The sequence below is a fragment of the Nycticebus coucang genome, chromosome 10 (assembly GCF_027406575.1).
Source record: "Nycticebus coucang isolate mNycCou1 chromosome 10, mNycCou1.pri, whole genome shotgun sequence".
Taxonomy (NCBI): Eukaryota; Metazoa; Chordata; class Mammalia; order Primates; family Lorisidae; genus Nycticebus; species Nycticebus coucang.
Genome location: NC_069789.1, coordinates 61,407,692 through 61,423,835, shown reverse-complemented (window position 1 = coordinate 61,423,835; position 16,144 = coordinate 61,407,692). Strand labels below are relative to the sequence as shown.

Genomic DNA, 16,144 nt, shown 5'->3' with positions numbered 1-16,144 from the left:
CCATCACCATGACGAGGTCCCCATGGTAATCAAGCATGAGTCAGTGAGCATGCGTGTACTAGGATTGGCAGAAGGCACCCCCCAATACCCTAAAGTAAAAGGGAGGTGAGTCAGGCTGTCATACCCATGGGCTCACATAAGGCAGCCCGTCAGTGGGCACTCACAATAAGCTGCTTGTCAGGCTCCCTCTCTCTAAGCCAACATTCACCAAGAGAAGAAAGAATGCCAAGGACCAGACCAGCACCCACCCAAGGCCCAGAGGCGCCTAGCTACAGAGCCCAGAGCCTCCAAGTTGCCACCCTGTCTCTGTTTCTTGCTGCCCCAACTCCCAAGGCCCACTGAGAGTTACAAGGTGAGGGAGATACTCACCTGAGCCTATTCCCTACACTTGGCCATGAGGGAGTTACATGGGACCAGAGAAGTGGGAGAATGCCTGGGGATAGGAGCTGAGGCAAGCTAAAGCCAGCCCAGTTCCTACCCATAGATGGGAGACTGGGCTTTCTTCAGAAGTGTTTTCCCTGGGGTATGACCAGGTCTTCATAGGTCAGTGGCATTTCAAAAGGAATGAAAACTCAAGGAGCTTACCACCTTTATCCAGCTATTCTGGGCCCAGATGGAATGGGAGCCCAGCTTTTCAGTCTCCCATCTAAAGTGGCTTCTGGCTGAGAATGGAACAGCTGATCCCTGCTCATCCTTGTGGACCTGAAAGAGCCTTCAACTTGCCACTGTGTCTCTGTCCTCTGCTGCCCCAAGCCCCAAGGCCCAGAGTTATAGGACAAGGGAGCCCCCAGTGAGAGCTCAAGGCCAGCAAGGCTCTCACCTCTATCACCAAGGTTAGAAGCCACACATGCTGAGTGCTCACCATGTGCCAGGCAGAATCTAAGCTGCCAGTGCCATGAGGTAAGTACCGCCACCCTGGTTTATAGATGAGGAAGCTGAGATGTTGTTCAGCCAGAGTCACAGACAGCCTCTTCAATGGTCCTATACTGCCTGTCTCTAAACCAGGGCTCAGAGTGCCCAGGGAAAAGAACACCCTGCATATGCAGGGAGAACAAACAGCAACTCAGAGGAAGGGGGATACACTGCTCACAGGTACCAGACAGGAATCTTGGGCCTGTGCACCCAAGACCAAACAATTCTTCCCCAGGGCCTCCAGATGCTTCCAGGTGAACAGAATGTCTGGCCTGGGCAATCTCTGAGAACCCTCCAGCTCTGTTGCTAGCACAGCTCCCGAAGACACCCTCTCTTACCACGTGGCTGCCTGCAGTGGGATTTCTGGATTCAATTCAAATACCATTTAATTACTGTAGGCAGATGGCAATACTGGCGATTGGAGGAAAATCGAATCAGCATCCCTGGAGACAGGGGGAGCAGGGGAGGGGGAGCAGCAGCTCGGCTTATCAAAGCCCTTCAAGAAAGGGGCAGCTTCTCCTTCAGCAGCTAGGCCCCAGCCCACCCGGGGAGCCCATCTGCCAGGAACAAGAGAAGGACCGGAAGAGCAGTCTGAGAAAAAAGATGCAGAGGAGGAGAACCTGGGGGGTTTTAGGGTCCAAGAGTTATACTGTTAGTCATTTACTCTGGGACAGCACATCCTGATGTGGGGTCCCCTGTGGTCAGAGACAGACATCTGGCCCCATGCTGCCCATTCTAAGCACTGGAGCGCTTTGCCAGGGTGTAGGCGGGTGAACAGTATCACCCAGAGATACAGAGAGCAGCTGAGAGTCAGAGGACGTGAACCTTGAACGTGTCACTAATTCCCAAGGCAAATGACCTAGAAAAGGGAGAGAATTAGGGAGGGAGAGTGGGGACTGAATGAGTAACTGGAGATGGAGGCAAAAGAGAACTAAGATTTCCCGGACACTCTCCACGTGCTATGCTGGGGCACCACGGACTACCTGATTTAAGTGATGCTATGAGCTACAGATTCCAATTCCTATCCTTCAGAAAGGAAAGGTGAGGCTTCAAGAGGTTAAGTTATACACACAGTAAGTACAGTGAAGTTGGGCATCAATCCCAGCTCTGCCCTTCCATTTCTCCAGCTGCCTCCTGTTGGAAAACTCTCAACCCCCAAAATTGCTAAATAAACTTCATCCCCCTCAGCACCACCAGAGCCAGGGAGGCGCTCTGGAAGGAATCCTGCATGTCTGCCCATGCATGCATCATCAGGCTGACTGACTCCCTATCTCAGTCTTTCTGGGGTTTATTCTTCACCACACGCTGGCTGGTGGAGAGTTCAAACTCATACCCCGTAGGCAGGAGACCAGGGTCCTTGTACATCTGAGCCTCTGCTTTCTCCTGGGTTATCCAGATGATCTCTCCTCAGTGCTAACTTTCTAAGCACTCCATCACCCTCCCCTCCAGCAGCCTCTTCTGGCCCCACGGAGAGAGGTCACTTCTGTGGGCTTAGTCCCAGATAAGGGGAAGGAAGAAAATTTCCCCTCATAGCAGAACGGCAAGGCTAGGAACCACTCACAGCTTCCTCCCTGGGGACATGGGAGAGGAGTCAAGAGGCCAGTCTCTAGGGTCTTCCAAAGACACGGTGAGCCCTAGTGGGTGAGAACCAGAGCCAGGACTAGGGGCAGACAAGTGAGGCATCTGTTTTAAGTACAAAATTTAAGGAGGCAAGAAAAAACTCAGCAATCAAGATCAATGATAACTTAATGCAATATTCAAAAAAATCTATTTGGCAGAGGAGGGCCCACAGGCCAGCTGCCTGTTTATATCATGAAACATCTGGAGTCATTTCTGCTCAGGGATATTCTAAATCTAACCTGGGGCATCTCACCCCAACCGCCCCCCCAAATCCTTCTCTCTCAAGGTTCTGCAGGGAGGGGAGTGCTGGCCGGACAGCCCCACTCAGAAAGGCCCCCGGAATCTCCCAGAACAGAGCCCAGCCTATTTGCCACTTGGCAATTCACAGACTGAGCGGCGGGGAAGGACAGCGAAGAGAAAGAGCCCAGAGCTTTTCAGAGGCAGGATCTGGTACTGGCAGCGAGGCTGCTGAGCTTCCTCTGTTCACTATTAAGCAGAAGGGGGTGTGATGTGGGAAGCTGTCCCCCTGCCCCAGAGAAACGCTCACGCTGGGCGAGGCCCCTCCTCCCCGGCCGATCCCCACTCTCTGCCCGCCACCCGCTTAGTGCCCGCGGTGGCGGCGGCGGGACAAAGGCGGCAAGTCGGAGCCTAGAGCTGCGGAGGAAAGAGCTGAGCTCAGCGGTTCCTTGGCTCTTTGGGGAGCCAAGAGAGCAGGGCGGAAGGGGAGGACAGAGGAGACAGAGTGAGGGCAGGCCAGGAGATGCTGAGAGACTGCCAAGGAGAGAAAACTCTGCGAAGGGTACCGACCGGGCACATGCCCGGAGCCCCGCACCCTGCCCACGACTTAGGAGGGGAGGATGGCGCTGGCCCGGCGGCCTCGAGCCCTGTCCTTAGTGACGTCACACAAAGCGGGCCAATCACCCCTCCAAGAGCTCAGCCCAGTGACCTTGGGTTCCTAGAGGTTGTCCCAGCTCCCCAGGTGAAATTAGTCCCACCCAATCAGAGGGCTGGAGCCCCTCCCAGAGTTTCTAACGGACCTGCCTCCACCAAATCTTTACTTCTAGGCCTCTAGGGTGCAGCCCCAGGCTTTCCACTTGGACGGTTTTACTTCCCGCTGATAATAGAATAGGTAGTGATGGGCCATGATATCAAAATAACTTAAGAACTGTTCCAGAATCCAGGAAAATTCTTAGAGCTGTGGTGCATGATCTGTGGTGGCTGATGCCCTTTCTTTGCTGATTCCTGGACCCCCATTATGCCTTGGCTTACTGAACTCCTTCAATTAATGACAACTGCCACACTTATGGAGAGAGACTGCCTCTTGCTAGACACTATCTAGGATGCTTTGCACGTTAAGTAATTTTCATTACATTGTTTAGTTCTATGGTGAGTATTTTTGCCCCTAATTTACAAATGAAGGATCAGAGAGATAAGTAACTTGGCTCAAGGTCACATGGCTAATATGTAACAAGGTCTTCACTTTTATTAGCCATCAGCACTGAAGATTTAATCCAGAGTAGAGCTGGGGAGAACTAGCTGAGGCTGCCCTCTCGTGTGTAATTTGCACTTCAGGGATATCTAGGCTGGGAGACACCCTCTCTCACAGCTCTGCCTCAAAGGCTTTGAAAAGAACCAGAGATCTATACTAGATACACCCCTCAAATGGCCAAAATAACCAACACGACTAGTCTCTTCAGAAAAAGCCCCAGGGGGCTAAAAATACATCTGCTCTTTTCTCCTAGAAGACTTCTGCTTTCCTGGAATCCTGAAAAGCAGCCCCCAGAGGCCAGTGGGCAGCCCAGGGAGGGACCACAAAGTCAGGAAGCTCACCACCCTCTCCCTGGGTGTGCTGCCCGCCAAGCCTAAGGGGAAAAAGCAATGTCTCAGCCCCAAACAGGCATGTATGGCTCCAACTACTGGCAGCAGGGCAGAGCAGGAGCTGAGCTGTTATATCTTTCAAGGTGGAAATGAGTTTGCGTGCACACGCACGTGTGTAAACGTATGTGTCTAGTCTGCCGGACTAGACACAGGGTTGCTTAGCCATACTGTGACCTGCAAGGCACCAGCTCTTCCTCATCAGTGACGGGGCAAGATCAAAGGGGAACTCAGCTATAGCAAGAGGGATTTAAGATAAGCCAGCAAAAAGAACTTCCTGCCTGCAATTATGCTAAACCTGGGTAAGGGAAGCCTGGAAGTTTGTGGAATCTTCTTCCTCAGAAATCACTGGTCTCTGATACTCATTGATATCAGTCTTGCCTCATTCTGCGCATTCTCCACCCCCCAGGCCTCATCTGATAAGGACACTACCTCATACCTTTTGAAGGCCTATGTGCCAAGCTCTTTGATGTCTATGAACACACATATTATGACAACCCTGTGAAACTGGGGATCTCTGCCCCATTTAACTGAGGCTCAGCAGGTGAAATTTAACAAGCCCAAAGTCACACAATTTGTAATGGTAGAGATAAAATTCAAAACAAAGCTTCCTGTGGCCAATCCTGCCTGGAGAAAAACAATCCCCTTACAGAATCTCCTGGACTGATCCTACCAACAGCTGCTAGTAGTGCCACGAGCTGTCTGTTAGGAAAGCATTTTCTCCCTTTCGCGTTTAAGAAAGCCAAAGCCTGGAATATGTGGAAGTGTGGAGCTGGGAACCCAAGAGGCTGCTTCCCTGCTTGAGGAAGGAGGCTCTCCTCTGCAGCAGAAAGAGGACGTTTACACCCCCACTTTAATGAGCATCCTCTCCTCCTCCTCATGGCAGCCTGCCAGCTCTGGGAAGGGCTGCTGGATGCAAATCCCTGCTCTCAGGGGAGTCTGGCTCCCAGATACCCAGGGGCTTTAGGCGACTTAGACCAGACAAGGCATCTTGCCACAGAGGCCAGTCTTCCCTCAGACAGGGTAACAAGATCCAATCTGGGGTGTTGGCCCTTTCAGGTGCAGGGGTAAAGTGTAGGGAAAGCCTAACACTACTGGGGACAGAGCCACCAGAATCCAGGGGACAACAAGAGGGTCTTGTTGCTCTCCCACTGAACCCTCTCCTGGCCCCTCAGACATTCCCAAAGCCCAGCCTTCTTGAGGCTGCCCTCAGGGAAAAAAGGCTGGAGCTGGCTCTGAACCCCCAAACAAGAAGGCTTTGTACTGTGAGGCCAAAGGGTATGGGTTTGGGAGGACCTGGAAGGCCTGGAATAAGGAGTCTCTCAACCTTCTGTGCCTGACTTTTGCCCTCAAACATGTTCCTGAGAGCAAAGGAAGGGGGTGTGACGCTCTGAGAAAACCTACAGGAGGCCTTGGGATAGTAACTTGGAATGCCTCGAGTTCAGGACTCTGACCCTACTCTCTCCTTTAGGATTGTCCTTGATCTTACAATGAATGGATAAATTCCAGTTGTACAGAGTCACTTCTTCTCAGTGATGGCCACTCACTTCTCAGTGATGCTCAGGGTTAGGCAAAGAGGGGAGGGAGGGCCTGCTGGGAGGCTCCCTGAGTCTTGCTCTTCATGGCCCTGCAGGGCACTCCCTAGAAAGGCTGAAACCAGGCATGGGGAGGAAGCAGGTAAGCAAGCAGATTGGGGTGAGATGTCAGAAAGTTTGCAAAGGTTGAGCTGAGAGCAGGGGCCAGTCCCTTCCCTGATCTGGACATACCCCCAGCCTGCCCTAGGCCTGGCTATAAGAGGGAGTCAGGAGCTTCCTGAGGGTCTAACTCCTCCTTCTCTGGGGCCTGGGAAGAGGGGAAAGCCCAGCCCAGGAAAGTGCTGCTCAGCTGTGCTCCAGCATCACTCTCCCTCTCCCAGCTCCATCTCAGGGCATCTGGCAGGGGTTTCCCATGACCTCCCGGGAGACAGGAGACTCTGCAGAGCCAAGCTTAGCTCAGAGCCCAGAGCTGTGACAGCACTGGCATCTGGCATCTGGTTGGGGGCAGCTCAGTGGGGACTGGGCCCTGGGGACAGTCCCCTGCTGAGGAATGCAGAGCAACAGGCAGCTGGCTGCCTGTGGAGGGCAGAGAACCTCTCCCTACCACACTGGCCCTGTTCCCCAGTCTGCATGCAAGCTGGCTCTCTGTGCACCTTAACCTGGCCTGGGGCAGAACCAGCCCAGCCTAGAGAAAGGACAGGGTTCTGATGATAAGCTTCCCAATGGAAAGCAGGTCATCAATTCCAACATCTGGGTAGGACCTCCTTTCCACATTCCAGAGCAGATGGAGTGAGAGCATCCTCAAAGGAACAGGACAATACTGATACCTGACCTGTGGCGTCACAGCCCCTCCCACTGAGCTCCACCCCCGCCCCTCCTCCTTAGGGATGCAGAGGTAGATCTTGGAGCCAAGGAAGACCAGTCCCAGCCAGGCTCCCCTCCTGGCAGAGAGGCAACCTCTCCTCGCCCAGCCCAACATCCTCTCAGTACCCTTCCAGCTGTTCTAGGAGGGAAGGGCACAGAAGACATTGCTTTTCTCCTTAATGTTCCCAATATGCTTCTGTCAGGAGGACAAAATGAGAGGCTAGGAGAACTAGGACACTGGGGGTTCTGCCCTTGTAATGGTGTGAGGGCTAGGGTGGCAAGAGGAGACTTGGATGCCCCCAGAGCTCTACAGGGTGACAAAATGGAACTCAGGCAGGAAGACAAATCCCAAGGAAGAACGCAGGAATCTAAGAAAGGGAGAATGGGGAAGGAGAAGTGCCCCCCAAACAAAGGGGAACAGCACGGATTTAGGACCAAGGTGGTGACCATGCTGATAAGCAATCCCATAGCAGCGGTTCTCAACCTGTGGGTCACGACCCCTTTTTAACAATGAAAATACATTGCAGCAGAAAATACATTGCCGCATTAGGAAGGTTGAGAACCACTGCAGGGAAAACCCAGACAGCCTCGGATCTGCATGGCACTTTGCCATTTCACTTTCCCGCATTAACATTAACATTCACAGCTATTATGTGAAGAAACTGAGGCATGGAGACTTCAAGCACAGAACTAATTAGCAGGTGAATTAGGAGGCAGCTTAGAGTAGTTCAAAGTGCATGGGCTCACAAGTAAGAGCACCCAGGGTTCAAATCCAGATTCTTCCATTTCCTGCCTGTGTTTTCACATCTATACAATGGGAATAACAGTAGTTACCTGGCAGCTTTAATGGGATAAGGCAGGCACAATGCCCCGCACTGTGTTCAGTAAATCAGAGTGCTTAGCCCACCTCTTTGTTCAGACTCCATTCTGTCACAAGGTTCTTTCTGTTCTAAATTAATTATTTAATAGGTGGGAGGTGGATTCAATTTACCACATAGTTCATTATAGCTTTAACTTGAGAGACACCTCTCGGGTCTATTAAAGTTAGGACTTATTTTAATTTTTTAATTTATTATTATTATTATTATTATTGTTATTATTATTTTAGAGACAGAGTCTCACTTTGGTAAAGTGCCATAGCATCACAGCTCACAGCAACCTCCAGCTCTTGGGCTTAGGCAATTCTCTTGCCTCCACCTCCCAAGTAGCTGGGACTACAGGTGCCCGCCACAACACCCAGCTATTTTTTTGTTGCAGTTTGGCCGGGGCCAGGTTTGAACCCACCGCCCACAGTATATGGGACCGCCACCCTACTCACTGAGCCACAGGCACCGCCCAGGACTTATTTTTAAAACATTTTATTTGGGCGGCGCCTGTGGCTCAAGGGGTAGGGCGCTGGTCCCATATGCCGGAGGTGGTGGGTTCAAACCCAGCCCTGGCCAAAAAACAAAAAATAAATAAATAAATAAAGAATGGACATTAAACTCTGAGAAAATATCAATAAAAAAAAAAAACATTTTATTTACATTCAACTCTTCAGGAGTCTACCCTACATTTTGTTTCCTCCTCGTTGGAGGGAATTCCTTCATTCAAACCACTTCACTGATGAACAAGCCAGAACAGACCAGACCAGCTGTTCCCATTCTCCAGTGGGTAAAACTGAGGCCCAGCAGGACAAACTGGGAAGGGACCCCATCATACAGCCAGTGAGCCTTGGATCAGGCCCTGCCCTTTGCTCCCAGAGCTGTCAGAGTGAGGGTGTCTGCCACTTCCCCAGCCCCACCCCACCTCCACTGGGAGGCTTTCTAAAGCTGAGATCCAATCAGGCAGGCTGTTGGGTGAGGGAGGGGGAGGTTTCCGGGGCCTGTGGTTACTACACTCTACTTCCTTGTGATGACATAAGCCCTATTTCTGCAGCAGGAGGCCACTACCAAGATTCTCAGGTCTCCACACTGCCCACATGATGTCCAGTTTAGGCCTCAGTTTCCCAGCTCTATAAACTGGACAGCATGGGACACAGGTGGCATTGATCGACACTAACTTGCTTTGGGACTCAGACAGCACCCCACATTCTCACCCCCACCCAGTTTCTTCTGTTGTTTTCAGTTTCTCTCTCCCAATTCACTGATGCTCTTGATTCAAAATTCAGTGATTGACCAAGATTTCAGAGTAGTCTAGAACTAGAGAAATAACTGCAGCAAGAGAACCCAAATAGGAGAGGGCAGGGGTGCACTCTAATACTATCCCTTGGGTTCCCTCCCAACCCCCTCCCCACCTCTTGCTCAAGCCTATAGTCTCAATGGATGGATGTAGGACTGGCCAAGGCACCTCCCCCTCCCCAGCAGACTAAAGGAAGGAAGCTTAGGGAAGCCAGGCAGAGATAAAGGGGAGAGGGTTAAGCAACATTGAGGGCTCCCCTTATAGAGGGAGCTAAGAGCTAGGGGCTTGAAAGGGTCTTAAATAAACTCACCATGTGACTTGGCTTCCTTCCCCAATTTTAACTTTGCCAACTTGCATTTCTTAATAGCTACACCCCCTTCTCCCCTCCTATTTGTCAGGCCTATATTTCTGCAGCCTGGGGCACAGCTCAGCCTCACCTCTCTCTGGCCCTTCCACACACCTCCTCCCCCAGGTAAAGGCCAGTTCTAGTCCAGCCCAGGAAGCTGAGAGTCTTTATAGTACAAGGGGATTAATGGATAAAGGGATCACAGGGCAGGCTGGAGAGTCCAGCTTAAGAATCTCCTGGTGCAAAGCCACCTAGCAAGGGTTCAGGGGCGGAAGGGCCAGACTCCACCTAGCTGGGGAGGCCATAAGGTGTGACTTTGGGGGTGTGTACTCCCACCTGGGCCTTCTCTCCTTATCCTGAAGGCTCAGGTCCTACAAGTGTCCTTCTTTGTCTGTTCCGGAACCTAGGCCTTCCCCATAGAGCAGCCCTCCACAGATAGATAGCTTTGCTCCTCATCCCAAACACCTTCTAGGGCCAAGAGCCCTGGGCCTGGTACTTCTTTTTTTTTTTTTTTTAATTTTTTTATTAAATCATAACTGTATACAATGATATGATTATGGGGCATCATACACTCACTTCATAAACCATTTGACACATTTTTATCACAGTGGTTAACATAGCCTTTCCGGCGTTATCTCAGTTACTGTGCCAAAACATTTACATTCTACATTTACCAAGTTTCGCAAATACCCCTATAATATGCACCACAGGTGTGATCCCACCGATTCCCCTCCCTCTACCCACCCCCCCCCCCCGTCCTGGTACTTCTTACCTAGTCTAACAGCTCCAGGGCCTCTCACCCTACACACACACACACAGACACACACACGCGCGCGCGCACACACACACACACACACACACACACACACACACACACACACACACACACACACACGGCAGACCAAATCTGTCTCACTCCTAGCCTCCCAGTCTGAAGAGCTAGATCCAGGGCTTACTGCAAGTTATTCTCTTGGGAATTCAGAAAGTACTCAGTCAGATATAAGAAAGGACCTCCAGAAAGTCAGAAAGACAGCTAAACCTGACAGGAGGTAGTAAGCCCTGGAGCTGGGCTAGGCTCTAGGCAATCCCAAATCTTTGTCTTTCCCATAAGTGCTCTACACTAGTGCACATCACCACCCGGTCTTTTAGATGGGATAAGTAATTTCTGAGGGTAGAGAGAGGGGGATACAAGAACTCTCCCCTTACAATCTTACAACCTGTCACTAGCACCATCTGCTCCCCCTCCCAGCCCAGCCCAGCCCTGGCCCAGTCCTATCCTCAGCTCTCTGATTAGAAGCTGGGTTCTGTCCAGGCATTGTCTGACTTCCACGGCTGGCTGCCCATTGAGGTCTAGCGTGTGCTGGGGCTGGGCACTTATGCTGGGGTGGAGTGGAGGAGTGGGTGGGGACCTCACCTTCCCAAAGCCCCTGAAAGTCTGGCTCTTCTGATGCTCAAACCCCCTATCCCTCCATCCAGATCAGTGATGCAAGGCAAAGCATGGAGGCATCCTGACACCATTAGGGCAATCTGACTAGGAAGGAAAGATGACACACAGCACCCTGAAAAATTCGGTGCAGAGGGCAGGCAAAGTCCTTTCTCTGTGGAAAAGGTTCCAGGAACCTTCTGGTAGTAGTGGGAAGGAAACACTAGCTTTTCCTCACTCTTCTATGCAAGATGCCAATCCCATGAGGCTCCCCAGGTGGAAGCCTCACCCCTTACCATGCCTCCCATTCCAGTCCAGGGACCCTGAACAGAGGTGTGTGTTGGGTGGGGGGGGGGGGCAGGCTTTGTTTGGCTCTGCAAGATGGAGTCTAAAGGAAAGCCCCCTGTGGAAGGAGCACCCTAACCTTCCTTTCCAGTCCTAGTTCACAATGGGTAGGGGCCAGAGCTTCATATTTCCCTTTTATGGTGTTTTTGGACTCTCCCAATCTGCTGCAGATGCCATATTTACATTTCTCACTCCCACCCCTCACCCATGCACCCCCTCCTTCGACCTACACTGGATCCTGCTGCAATGTCAGTCCCAGCAGCAGCCTGGCCCCGCCCCAGCCAGCCCACCAGGCACCTGCCGGGCTCCTCTTTGTCTCCCTGGCTGTTCAGGGCCAGGAAGGCTGTGCTCAAGTGATGCTCCAGTGTGGCTTGGGGTACAAGGGCAGAGGTGCCTCAATCTTCCTCCCTCAATCCCAGCACTGATCAGAGGCGAGGTCCTCTACTCTGGGCTGCAGAGGGCTGACCAGGTGGCAGGGGCATCTGCCCTGGAACAGGCAGGGGGAAGCTTTTCCATCACCATCTCTGACCCTGTCTAGAAGCAACTCCCAGGACCCTTGTAATCTGGGTCACATGTGACTCAGGGGATCTAGAGACCTGTCTCAGAGACCTATCCTAGACCTGAACCCCTCTTCCCATCCATCATACAGGGTTGGGGCAGAGATAGATGTTCTTTCCACATTCCTACCTTGGTGAAAAGTCCCACATTGGCACTCTGCCACCAATACACCCCTCTCAAAGAGAAAAACCCTAAACAAAAACTGGCAGAGGTGATGTGGTGCAAAGCATCTCCACCCAGCACAAAGAACACAGATGGTTCAACTTCACAGCATTTCCTGCCCCCGCACCTCTATGTATGTTCCCCTCCCAATAGAACCTAACCGCCATGTCCTCTCCCTACCTCATTTCTATGGAGCTATCACTTCAAGTCCCAGAGCTGTTGAGAATGAAACCTCAGATAAGTCTACCAGCCCTCCCCTCCTCCATTTTATCTCCGTGTCTAAGGATGGGGCATTAGTATCATGCCCTCCTGCCCTTTGAGAGGGTAGCACCTTAAATACACTTCTTCCCCCCTTCCCTATCCCCATCTCTTCTTGGGACGGGACCAGCAGGACTCTCTCCAAAAGCCATTGACTCCCCACAGAAGGCTAACACACCCTCCCAGATCTTCCATTGGTCCTCGCACCAGATCTTTGTCTGCAGAACCAGCTCCTGGAGAGGGTATGCTGCCTTCACTAGCTGGACCAAGAACACAAAACTAGCTGACAGGGGTGAATGAGGGGAAAATTTCTTCCCTACAACATCCCCACATAAGACAGCAGCCTGGTGGGGAGGCGGAGAGGAAACATACAGACGCCCCGGCCTGGGCCAGGGCTGGGTGTGAAATACCGGATTTCCTTGTTTATTCGATTTTCTGATCATTAAGGGCTCCCAAGGGGAGCCCGAAATTACCACCCAAACAAAGCCACCTTCGCGGGGTCGCCTCTCCCCTGAGACAGCCCAGCCAGCGCGTGGCGCCCTCCAGCTTGGCCCACACCGGTCCCTCCTTCGGGAGTGCGGGCTTCAGCTCAAGCGGTGCCCGCGCCCCCGGCCCCGAGCCCACGAGAGACAAAGCCCGAGCCACCTCCGTGGGTCCCCCTTCCCCGTTCCCTACCTGACGGCCACCTTGACGCAGCAGTCCCCCTGGCCAGCCATGGTCCTCTGGCGCTAGGGGTCTGGTCTTGTATCAGGGGTGGGGGTCCGGGGACCAATGCCTGAGGCAGCGGCTGAGGCCGCGGGAGGCGGGGGCACTGGCACTGCAGGCGGAGGCTGCCGCGGCAGCTAGAGGTGACATGCTCGCGGGCGGCAGGCAGAGGGGCTCACCCGCGGCCGGCCCCCGCGGACTGGGCCCGCGCGCCTTCTCGCGCCATCGGGCGGCGGCGCGGAGCTAGCTGACAGCCGGCGGCGCGACCCGCAGCTCTCCACCGCGCTGCACACTCGCGCACACACCTCCCACCCCGACCGCCACCTCCCGCCGGAGCGCGAACAAAGGGGGCGGGGGCAGAGCCGGCACAGGACCCGCCCCCGAGCCCAGCGGAGCCCGCGCTGGGCCCCGCCCCGTCCAGGAGCCACCAATCAAAGGCCCGAACGAGCAGCAGGGGCGGGATTGCGCCTTTAAAGGGACCTCTTGGCCCGTGTCCACCCGGTTGCTGGGGGGCGGGGCAGGCGGGATTGGGGGATGGGGTCGGAACTCTAGACACTGGAGTCGGACGCGGACTGAGAAACAGACCACGCTGGAACCTCCACCGCTGGAATCGCAGAACCTCATCCTGAATGGGACCTTCATTTCATAAATGAGGAAACTCAGACGCAAAGAGGGGAACTACTCAAGGTCACAAAGCAAGTTAGTGGCTAAGCATGGTAAGAACCTGGGTCTCCCAGGCAGAGTGCTACACTTCAAAGCATCCCACAGAGATTAGCGGTTTATAGTTTGAAAGAACCAGGAAAGCTTCCCTTCTGCATTTATTCCAGTAAATTCACCAACCTTTATTGAAGGGGGTTCTTGCTAGTGCCCAACTAAAATTCCCCCCACCTTTGCCCTGTGGCATTTTTAAGGCGCTCATCTTTTGTTTGATTCCTAGCCAGGCTTATAGTCCAGACCGGCCCCTCCCTCGTGCTAGACCACGGTCCCATTGACCTTTATGACCTATAGATGACCACACTGGGCCTGGCCCACACTCTACTTGTTGTGGCAGTAGGGGCAGAGGGTCAGTGTGGGAGGTCCAAGCTGCCTTGAAAGAGTAGAGGGAACAAAGGGGTCACTCAGTTCCAGTTCCGGGCACCTGGGTAGAGAGGTTGGGCCTTGAAGTGAGTGGGAAGGGAAGAAGGAGGGCAGCTTCCTGCTAGAGGGGATAGAAAGGGCAAAGAGGAGCTACTGAAACTATCTTGGGACACTGAGGGAAGAGGAGACCAGTGCTGTAAAGTCACAGTCCACCTCCCCCACTCTGAGCCCAGACCTCCATCTCCCTACCCCCCACCCCCCAACATTGGGGCCATTCACAGGGCCCCTTACCAGCTGCCCTCCCTCCCTTACTTCACCCAGCTCCCTCTCCTGGAAAGAGCCCAAGAGGAGGACCCAGCTCCAGCTCCAGATGTAGATGGAGATCTGTGGGGGAGGGGAGGAAGGGGTGTCTGACTCCAATCCAATTGCATCACCCTCAGATGATGAAACCACATCAGAAATTTTGGCAAGGGTGTGGATTAGGGTCTGAAAATGCATCTGCTGGTGCCATCTTCCTCCCCTTCCCACTCCCACCCTCCCCCAGGAGTTACTGCTCCATCCAGTAGCTCAGATCTACTTGGCTTGACCTATTAAGGTCAAACCAAAAACAAAGGTAACTCCAAGGACAAATCAACACACCCTCTCCATCCTCCTGGCAGGAAGAGTGCCACCAGCAGTGCCCCTAGGGTGGGGGTGGGAGAAAGGAGGTCCTCACCTTTTATTAGCATTTGAACCTAGAAGAAGCTCTCCCTGAGCTCAGTGGATCACCCCTCCCAGAGTGAGAGGCCAGTAGAGGAGTCAGACCATGGACATTCTTTCCCATCTTCCAACCAAAATAAAAAGTGGAGATTTAACATGTATGGACCACCTCTACAAATAAATATTTTATGTGCATATTCTTTCTCATTTTATCCCCATAATCTTGTGAGCTAGCTTTAATATTCTTTTTCAATCTGGCAGATCTCATGCAAGATATAAGCAGTTTCATGGATTTGAACTCAGGCATCTGATTTCAGACTTCCCAGATGAGTCCAAGCAGAGGGAAGGAAACTGAGCTGCCTCAGGCTTTTCCTCCAGGCACAGCAGGCTCCAGGTTTAGCACTCCTGAATGATAATGCTTCGCTTTGCAAAGCTGCTTTCCCGCCCACCCATCTCTGGGCTTCTCTGGGGCCCAGCTCTGGTTTCCTGTCTACAGGAGGTCCTCTCTGACTTCTGACTGTAGGTGACCCTTCTGACTCACTCTTCTACTGCTGGGAAATGCCTCCAGAGCTGCTACCCACCCCCTCTGCATCCCTCTAGGCCGCAGAGTGTTGAGCCACGGGAAGTTGGGCTGCCCATAGGTCGGAAACACAGGCCTCAGAGAGGTCAGGGCCTGAGTACTTAGGCTACCCTAGCCACCTCAGCAGCACCCTTCTGGGCTTCCTCTGCTGCCCAGAGTGAGGAGGTAACTGGGCATAGGGGGTGGGATCCAAGGTGGGAAAGAGGCTTAAACTGCACCTTGAGGAGATCAGGTTAAATGGACAGAGGGAGTCTAGGAAAATCCGCACCCTTTCCAGTAGTCTCTGTCCAGCTTTAACACAGCTGCTGCTGTTTCTCTCTGGTTGTTCCTGTGCCCCTCTCTCTCACCTCCTCCCAGCTGCTCTTTCTTTCCTCCTTCTCAAACCTCAAGTTTCTCAAGATCAGCTACCTATATGCGTATCTCCCCCACCCCCAATTCTTTCCTCTGCCTGAGAGAAGCAAACACATGCACACACAAACCGTGGGCTAACATGGAGCCTCCTAACTGGACAGGAGCTTGGGCCCCCACTCCTGTCCTGAGCTGAGGCACTTGCCTCGGGCATCTTGGGGCTGCCATCATTTCTCCTGACAGAAGCTGTGGGTGTTAGGCAGATGGGAAACTGGGGGAGGTGTGGGGGGCCCTCTCCGATGCAGGAAGCTCCCATGCTACTGTAGTTGAAATTACTCCTGTAGCAACTTGGGGCCATCTGGCCCAGATCTCTCAGGCACGTCCCAGCTCTCAAAAGCCACCCTACAGCAACAAATCAGAACACCTAAGAGATATCTATAGCTGTAGGCCCCAGAAATGTCTCCAAAGGTGATTTGAATTTGAGCCCTGTTCCCTTTTATCTTTTGCAGAGTTAGCACCGGGCACTGACATTTGCAAAAACTATCTGAACATTGATCTAAAGTTCTGAGGGTGGAAGATACGGAGTTCTGGACCTCTGTCCTAACCCCAACCCCACCCTAGCATCTGTGCTTAGTTCTGTGGGAGAACAGACACAGCCCATCCTGCTGGCTGATGGT

General features: G+C 52.9%; 1 protein-coding gene across 8 annotated transcripts in view; it reads right to left on the bottom strand.

Moving 5' to 3' along the window:
* KIF21B (kinesin family member 21B) overlaps nt 1-13,073 on the bottom strand; it is a 46,530-nt gene extending 33,457 nt beyond the window's left edge. For all 8 annotated transcript variants that reach the window (XR_008383184.1, XR_008383186.1, XR_008383185.1 and 5 more), the window contains exon 1: nt 12,734-13,073. Coding sequence is in view for 4 of the 8 variants with exons in the window: in XM_053606964.1 (XP_053462939.1) it covers nt 12,734-12,774 (41 nt within the window). In the remaining 4 variants the exon portion in view is untranslated. The remainder of the gene's footprint in view (nt 1-12,733) is intronic.
* Between the last annotated feature and the right edge of the window lie 3,071 nt (nt 13,074-16,144).